Source organism: Anolis sagrei, chromosome 1 (assembly GCF_037176765.1).
Source record: "Anolis sagrei isolate rAnoSag1 chromosome 1, rAnoSag1.mat, whole genome shotgun sequence".
Classification (NCBI taxonomy): domain Eukaryota; kingdom Metazoa; phylum Chordata; class Lepidosauria; order Squamata; family Dactyloidae; genus Anolis; species Anolis sagrei.
In genome coordinates, this window is record NC_090021.1 from 167,436,064 (window position 1) to 167,445,114 (window position 9,051).

At 39.9% G+C, this 9,051-nt stretch overlaps 1 protein-coding gene across 1 annotated transcript in view; it reads left to right on the forward strand.

Moving 5' to 3' along the window:
- The window catches only part of PARD3B (par-3 family cell polarity regulator beta), a 656,620-nt gene that overhangs the window by 584,963 nt on the left and 62,606 nt on the right, over positions 1 to 9,051 (forward strand). Inside the window, exon 22 of the mRNA XM_060782892.2 lies at positions 6,641 to 6,720. Within this exon, the coding sequence (XP_060638875.2) occupies positions 6,641 to 6,720 (80 nt within the window). The remainder of the gene's footprint in view (positions 1 to 6,640; positions 6,721 to 9,051) is intronic.

The window sequence follows — 9,051 nt, forward strand, 5'->3', positions numbered from 1 at the left end:
TTGAGCTCACTGGACAGTGTTCCCTGAGCAAAGCGTCCACTGGCTTTGCTGAGCCAAATTTTGTAGAAGTATATCCACAATCAGTTTCTATGGCAACTGCATCTTGGAGCACATACACAAACAACTGGCAGGGGGATTTCTTTCTTTCTTTTTTTTCTCCTCTCCTCCTTGCCGAGAAAGAAACAATCAGAAATTGGATGGTGGAAGCTATTACAGGACAGTGTGTAACATAAACGCTTTCTCCTGCAATGGCAGCTGTGTGGGCTTGTCTTGGTAAACAACCATAAATTCATTCTCCCCCTCTTTCTCGTTGAGTGTTTTTGCAAGCTACCAGTCTTCTTATCCTCCGTAGGCGTAAGAAGTCATCACCAACATTAACTACTGTTACATTTTATAATACCCAATTAGTTACTTTGAAGACCCTTTCCCTGAACATCCCCTGCCTCTGCACATAACTAATTGGCTCCTTTGAGCAAACAGTCTTTCCACGACGTTGGTGTCATGTTAGCTTCGGAGCACCGATACAGAACAAGAGTGGAGGATGTTTTTGAGGACCATGCTTGAAGGCTGTTCAGAAGCAGTATCCTTAGTTATCAAAGGCAACCAAACGGCTTAAATTAAAAATTTGTCAACATTAATGTACCACACACACACACACTTAGTTGCTTTGTTTTCTAGAAACACTTGTTGCTTCTTCTGTTGAAAAGTGGAGACAACAACAATTAAGGGAAAATATAGGATGTTGTTTCTATGCAGACGCTCGGTTGGGATTCTATTAAGACTGAGCACTGATACATCTTATATGATTTAAAATCTAGAATTGGGACATTGTAGGTAGTAGATCGGGTTGATCCAAAAACAATGGTTCAAAACTTGTTTCGGATGTAGGGGGCGCTGGTGGTTTGATTCGGAATTGAATACTGAATTTTTCCAAAAAAATTGGGAACTTTCTGAAATTTCCGAATCGCTTCATTAATGGTGGACGCAATTGTGCAATATGCGAAAAACAGCATAGGCATGAAAGTATGGGATTTCTAGTGTCTTCTTTGGCAATACACAGCAAACAAAGAAGCAAAGAGAAAACAAACTGCCCTGAGAGCTTTTGGGGTCTTTTGATCAGATTTCACAAGTTAGGGAAGTATAGGCATGGAAGTATGGGATTTCTAGTGTCTTCTTAGGCAACTCACAGAAAACAAACAAAAAAAATTAACAAACAGCCCTGCCCTTTTTGCCTTGGAAACTGATTTCACTACTTTAGGAAGGAGAGTTTGCGTTCAAAGAGTGCCTTGAATTGATGAGAGATCTAGTTATTTTGAGGCAATGTGCAACACAAACTAAAAAACCACTGAGGCCAGAGAGACCAGCTACAATGTTGGCTTTAAAAAATGTTGGAGTGAGTGCTTTGGTTCTTTCGTGTTGCTCCTTCTACCCACGTCACTCACCCACACACTACCCTCACAGTGCCCACGTGACCCAAACCCCAGTCAGGCAGCCAGCCAGGCATGGCAGGCAACAACCCTTATTCCTTTCTAATTGCTTGCTTTCCCACCATGCTCTTCTTCCAACCTCCCTTCAACACAACCTCCCTTCCCTTTGTCTTTGTCTTTCCCCTTCTCCCTTCTCCCTTCCCTTCCCAGCTCCAAATGAGCCTCTGAGCCATGTACTCCCCTTTATATACAGCAATGGCTGGCAGTGCTGAAACCTCTCACCTCTCCAAAACATCTCCCCTGATTGGCTGGGAGGATAGGCAAGGAGCCTCCCAGCCTCACAGGAGGCTAGAGGACTGAAAATATGCTGAATTATTTCCGAGTCACTTCCTGAGTCGTTACAAAAATGGTGGGAAAAGCTTCGGAAAGGCAAAGGGACTTCCAGATTTTTAAAATGCTTTGAAATCGTTTCAAAATGGTAACTTTAACGAAATTATTACGAGTAACAAGTAATCCGACATGACTCTATCCATGCCTAGTAGATAGATCCACCCCTTCTTTCAGACCCCTCTCACCTGCCGTTTGTTAGAAGGCTGAATTTCTGCACCAGAGAGGCAGCTCTATAAGTTTCCCTGACCTTCCCATAAGAAGTAATATAAAAATAGTGTTGATTCTAGGCAGAATGTAATTGGAATAAAGTGAACAGTGGTCTTATCATCAGCTAACAATGCTATTTAAATCTTGTAAAATGCCAACAGGTTTAATGAGCCCCAGGTCTCATACCTTCTTGCTGCCATTGTTCCACAAAATGACAGTAAGTGGAACATAGCAATATGCTAGAATCCTCATCAACACTTGAGATATATCGGACACATATTTCCAAACCGAGAGACATAGATGGTAGTGATGACAAAAGGCAAGGAGTGGAAGAATCTGTGAAAAGGAATTTAGGGTTGAGCTGAACAAATGTTTAGTAACTGCTGTTGTTATATCTGAATGTAGAAATTCCTGACACACATCTAATAAAGTCGTTCTTCTAAGCAACTTGTTCTGTTGGAGTGTTGTATGGTTTCTGGGCTGTATGGCTGCGTTCTAGAAGCATTTTCTCCTGATGTTTCACCTGAGTCTGTAACTGGCATCTTCAGAGGATCTGAAGGACCCTCAGAGGATCAGATCCGCTGAAGATGCCAGCCATAGATGCAGGCAAAACATCAGGAGAAAATGCTACTAGAACATGAGCCAGAAACCACACAGTTATTTATTTATTTATTTATTTATTTATTTATTTATTGCACTTATATTCCACCCTTCTCACCCTGAAGGGGACTCAGGGCAGAGCACAACAGACAAACGGCAAACATTCAATGCCAGGACAAATTAATGATGCACATACATAAGCATTAAAATCATTGATCTCAACATTAAAACCACGGTTTAAAACCACCTCGGTCATCCACGTCAAGTCTAGTTGGCAAGGTGAGGTTTCCAATTGCTGTCTTATTGCACTGTTCCAAAAGCTTGGTCCCACAGCACCCCAGTGATTCCAGCCTTGAAAGCCTTTGAGCATAACTTGTTCTGTTATTCTGTTATTGCTCTACTCAGTAGGCTCTTTGGAATCCACATACAGGGAAAGTGTCTTTGAAGGACATAACATGAACTTTGTTTAGTCATGGATGAAGCCAATGCTTAACTTGTAATTTCTTCGGAATTGAATGAGGATAGCAGAAGCGTTTTTTTTCTGAAAGATCTAGTATAGGTAGAAAAATATTGTTTTTATCTGAAAGACGAAGCATGAAGCTGTAATTCCTTGGGTTCATTGTGTCTTCAAAAGAAACTGATAGGGGTCAGTATTTTTGAACTCTGCTTCTTCGAAATTTACCCTTCTTCAACTCTTGGATGAGACACACTATCTAATTCTAGTTACTTTCTAATCTTGGACAGTTCCCAAATGAAAGCTATAGTCAAGGAAATGGTATCTAGAATGAAATAGAATTACATGACTGTTGTCAGAGGGATAATAATAATAATAATAATAATAATAATAATAATAATAATAATCAACAACAACAACAACAACAACAACTTTATACCCCGCCACCATCTCCCCGAAGGGGACTCAGGGCGGATTACATGAGGCCAAGCCCAGAAATGCATTACAATGCAGTAACAAAAAAAATAAGGCAATATCATAATAAAATAAAATGAGACAAGCATAAAATATAACAAAACAATACAAAATAATACAATAGAAAATCAAACACAATCACAAGGAGCAGGCTACATGTGTAAAATACAATGATAAAAACTCAGGATGAGATAAAGATAAAAACCTACATATTTGTAAAGGCTTTTCCCTGTTTCCCTACTGCTTCCATGGGTTTGTAGGATAATGGTTGTGGTGGATTCGGGATTCTCTCCTTCCTTGGAACGTAATGAACCTCCTAAAGTCCCCTAAAGTTCTTGGATTTCCTCACTCAGCTTCATGAGTCTGACATACACTTTCAAAGCACTGTTTCTCCCCTCCCCATTCTCTCTCACACACATATTGTGAATTTGACCAAGAGATTCTGAATATGAAAATGACACATAGAAAGAAATGATTCTTTACACAACTCATTGCACAGCCTTTCCATCAAGCCGAATTTTAAATATATCCAACAAAATCTGACATACTGTATCTAACTTATGAAAAAGTACTTCTTTCCCTCTGAAACATGTTAATTTTAGATTGTGTATGCCATGTGCATTGGATAAAGTGAGTAAGAAAGAAAACAAACAGTATTTAAACAAAAGCCTTTTGCAGAAAGGCTGATACTATTTATTCTTTCATTTTAAATGAATTGTTAACAGTGCTTTGGAAAGGCATTAAATCCTCCCTGTGCCATTAATCTGGGGATGCAGAAAAAGATTTTAAATGGACTTTCAGTATATTGCTTTGTAAAACTGCTGATTTTAGCAGTACTAAGATAGGAACTTATACTGATGTAACAAACAGGGAATACAGTGACTGCACCTTCTGCCTTTGCTAAAAGAGGAATTACTGCTTAATTTGGAACAGACTCTTAGTACTCAAAGTCATCAGCAAGCATCGATCTGGTTCAGACATAATGCTGAACTTTGGCTTACTATTCTGTCCATGGGCCCTGGCTTCCAGCATGGCTACAAGGAAGAGATCACAAGCTTTTATTTCCTTTTTTGATCATCCATATTATTGTTATATCAAAACATGTGACTCTAGGTGATATTAAGTATGATTTGCAGCCCAGGGCTTGGGTTGGAAGTGGGGACTAGTGTTGTCAAGCATTTTTGAGTGGCTGTGGATAGAGAGATCTGGTGAAAAAAGAAGCCAGTATTCCAGAATAAATCTTACCAAGTTGAAGAGAAAGCCATCGAGGTTTTATTTCATACCAGCTGGAAAGGATGCTGATTGCAGTAGCCTGCCAACAAAATCAACATACCCACTGGGCAAAGAGATACAATATATATAGCCTTCAGATTCAAAAGTTCCCATGCCTACCCTACCTCCTGAACTGGCTTTGTTATGATTGGCTGTCACATCAGCAAGCCAGGAGGAGACCCAATGAGGGCTTTGGCCCTGCTTTTGGTTGCTCAGCCAACGAGGTGAAAGGGCAACTGGGAAACAATGTAGAAACGTCTAGTTGACTGGATTAAGGTGACTGGTGTTTGCTAAATAGCTGGGTGATAGCTTTTAGGCTCTCAAGCCTAGCGTAGGTTATTGTTTGATTCTGTGAATTAACATTCCTATCTAGCCCCGAGAGGCTAGGTCCTTTGTCACACTGTCCTTCGATATGAAGTGAATTGATGAAGTTGATGCTAGTTTTGGGAGAACAGGATGTGGCACAGCAGGGAGGCAGATGACAAATCCCTGGTTCCTCACAGATGGAGAGATGTCCTTTGTGTTGAGTGATCCAGTATGTCCATAGACTCAATTGTTCTGGATGGCCTGCCTATCAGCCCTCCAAGGTCCACATAGATAGAGCCATTTACCTATTGCCCATGCAAATATATCTGGTTGAGTCCTTTGTTAGGGGATTATCAGCCCAGGAAGTTTGGAAACTCCAAGAACCATGAGTTGCTGGTTCATGAAAAGGTTGCTTTCCTTCATATTGTCTAATATAAACATACATACACATAGGGCATGAGGAACGGGACAAGGGAGCATACACAGAGTTCATAGGAAAAGGGGGCTCGTGCAAGGTCTAAGGGGAAGTCATGTCAGCGCCAAAGTTCATAAAAGTTCATAAAGTTTGACAAGAGTTTATAAAAGTTCCCATAAAGTTCATGAAAGTTTATAACAATTCATAAGAGTTAATGGGGGGGGGGGGTCGTGCATGGAAGTTCAGGGGAGCACTGAGTAGTCAGAGTCCATTCATAAAAACAGGAGGAGAGATAAGCGATTGTGTGTGGGATCATTTCAGCGTGGTGTCCTTGGCAAAACTATGAATTCCCTGATTTTGAATGATCTTTTACAGAGTCCTGGGGTGGGGGGGAGGGGTCACCTCCGATCACACTAGATCCTGCGCAGAAGCTATTTCAGTGCAGGTTTTAGCTTTGTCTGGAAATGCCCTTTAAGAATTTAAATGGTATTGTTTTTTTAAAAAATCATATGGTGATTTGGATTCCATGGTAGGAGAAAAATGGGATCGAAGGGCCCTTCCACACAGCCATATAACCCAAAATATCAAGGCAGAAAATCCCACAATATCTGCTTTGGACTTGGTCCACACTGCCATATATTCCAGTTCAAAGCAGATAATGTGGGATTTTATTCAGCTGCATAGAAAGGGCCTGTATCAAATAAGTAGTCTTAATCTTAATACAGTTAAAGATGCTTTGGACTACAGTTCCCATAGCCTAAGCCTCCAAAAGACTATGGTGAATGAGTATTATGGGAGCTGTAGTTTAACACATATAGAGAGCAGCAAATTGTAAATGATATGTGAATTTGCAGCACCTTTTTTGGCTTGCAAAACATTTGGCAGTGGGAAGCATTACTTCTTTTTCAGTATAATTTTCCATGTTATTAATAGTGCGAAGACGGCGTGTGGATTCCTCTTGAGCCCCAGCATTTCTTCTTTGTTGATTTTGGCATGCTGGAGCATCATTTGTTCTCTGATTATCATTTTCAGAAACATTGTCAGTAACTGGGTTGAATAATTGATCTTCATCTCTAATTATGCTGTTCTCTACAGGTGTCTGGAAAAATTCCAGATGGGCCTTCACACCACCTCCAGTATGAAGGCATAGAAAGACAATATGCCTCTTTGCCCAGGTAAGATTTATTTGAATTTCAGTAGTCTTCAGTCTCTTATACACACACACTGGTGTACATCTACACAAACCCCCTTCGCAGACTGGCAGGGAGATTTTCCCCCTGCTATTACACTGTTTAGCAAAATCTGCATAGAACAGACATCTGGCAACGAAATGAGAGATTATGTTGCAATTTTGTCATGCTGCCCTTCTGCTGATGATTTAGTGCCATCTTTATAGCTGTGTTAATAATTTAGACAGCCAATTTTGGGGTGGGTGAGGGGAGTGAAGTCTCTCTCAATGAACATGTCAGCAAGAGTCATGATCTGCTGGGGAAGAACATGACATTGAGGAAAGCTTATTCCAGGAGAGTTATAGCAGGTCTTAGCAGGGCCTAACGGAGACAGAGTCTGTGGTGATAAAAATCGTAGCAAGGAACGACAGAACATCACTGTGAGGAGTTCCCAGTGCAACAGTCACAACCAAGTTCACAGCTCAGGGCTACTGGGAGGATCCTGCATTCTCACAGGCTTAACAGCAAGTCACTAAGGCTGCTAGGTTTGCCTATGAGAGATCATGTCCTTTTGCACTTGAAAACATTGGAATAAACATGGAAAGATTTCAAAACATTTCTTTTGGAGGTGCTAAAAAAAGTAGCAGGGACTCTGTCAGCTAGGGAGATTATGGGAGCTGTAGTCCAAGATACTAAACTCTCCAAACTTTGATAGGATTGTTATTTCCTATCACATTTGGTTATTTATTTACTATATTTGTATACCGCTTTTCTCAGCCCTCGGGCGACACATCATGCACATACTCTGTTGTAGCTGTTTATATTTATTTAAACATTTTATTTATTTGTTTGTTTATTTGTTTGTTTATGACATTTGTAGCGGCTTACAGAATTGGCAGAATTTGATGCCATATATTCATAAAAATACAGTTAAAAACATTCAACCGAATACTATAATAAACCATATAAAACCATTAAAAACATATAATTACCAGTGTCATCCTGTTAAAATCATTATCTATCAGCATCATCTAGCCTAGAGGTCCTCAAACTAAGACCCAGGGGCTGGATACGGCCCTCCAACGTCATTTACCTGGCCCTCACTCAGGGTCAACCTATCCTATCTCATCAGCCAAAAGCAGGCCCACAATTCCCATTGAAATACTAATATGTTTATATTTGTTAAAATTGTTCTTCATTTTAATAATTGTGTTGTTTTAAAGTGTTTTTTTGCACTACAAATAAGATATGTGCAATGTGCATAGAAATTCATTCATGTTTTTTTTTTTCAAATTATAATCCGGCCCTCCAACAGTTTGAGGGATTGTGGCCTAGCCCTCTGTTTAAAAAGTTTGAGGACCCCTGGTCTAGCCATTCTGTGTTCATTCTTCTTATTTCATAATTATTTCTTCTTCTGCATTTCCAAACACTTGTTAAGAAAGCCAAATTTTTACTCTTTTCCTGAAGTTTAGGTGGGAGGGGGCTGATCTAATATCCCTAGATATTATACTACACTACAATACCCCTTCCTTTTGGTCTTTGTCTTCTTTCCCCTGTGATCTAATATGGTCTTTTGCCATTGCAAGCTCCTTCCCACTATCTAAAACATACACCCTTTGAAAAGCTGCAAATCCTTGCTAAAAGTTGTCTTTCTTGTGTTGCTATTTCCAAGTTATGGTGACCCTAAGGTGAAATTGTCAAATGATTTTCTTAACCAGATTTATTTGGGGGGAGTGTTGCTTTTGCTTTCTGCAGAGAGAGTATGATATAGCCAAGGTCACCCAAGCAGAGATTCAAACCCTTTTCCCAAGAGTCATAGTCCAACACTCTTAGCCACTACACCATGCTGGTCTGTACTTTAAAGAAAGTGGTGGGTAAACAGAATGAACATAAGTATTCAAAAGAATAATATTACAGTGCCACTAATACTTCAAAGTACAGTACAACCCCCATATCTGTGGAGGATGTGGATAGAGACCATGAATAATAACCGACACGTATTATTTTCAATGATACACGTGACAGAGGTACTGGATCGAGAGTGTAGCTTGTGTATGAGACCCTAAGTTAATAAGTGAAACTGCATATATTTGCAGATACAAGACTCATACTGTATATGAAAAGATTTGGCATATGTACAGACATACTCACATTGTCTAATTCGAAAATACATGGCAGGTGAGAGTCTAGTTTCTGACCATTTTGCTTCTTCCTTCATTACAGTTGGTTTCTTATATCCATAAGGCACTTTAGGAAACCCTGCAGCAGATAATAATTTTGCTAAGAATAAGTGAGGCATGACAGTGCAGGAACACTAAGGAATCGTGCCAAAATACC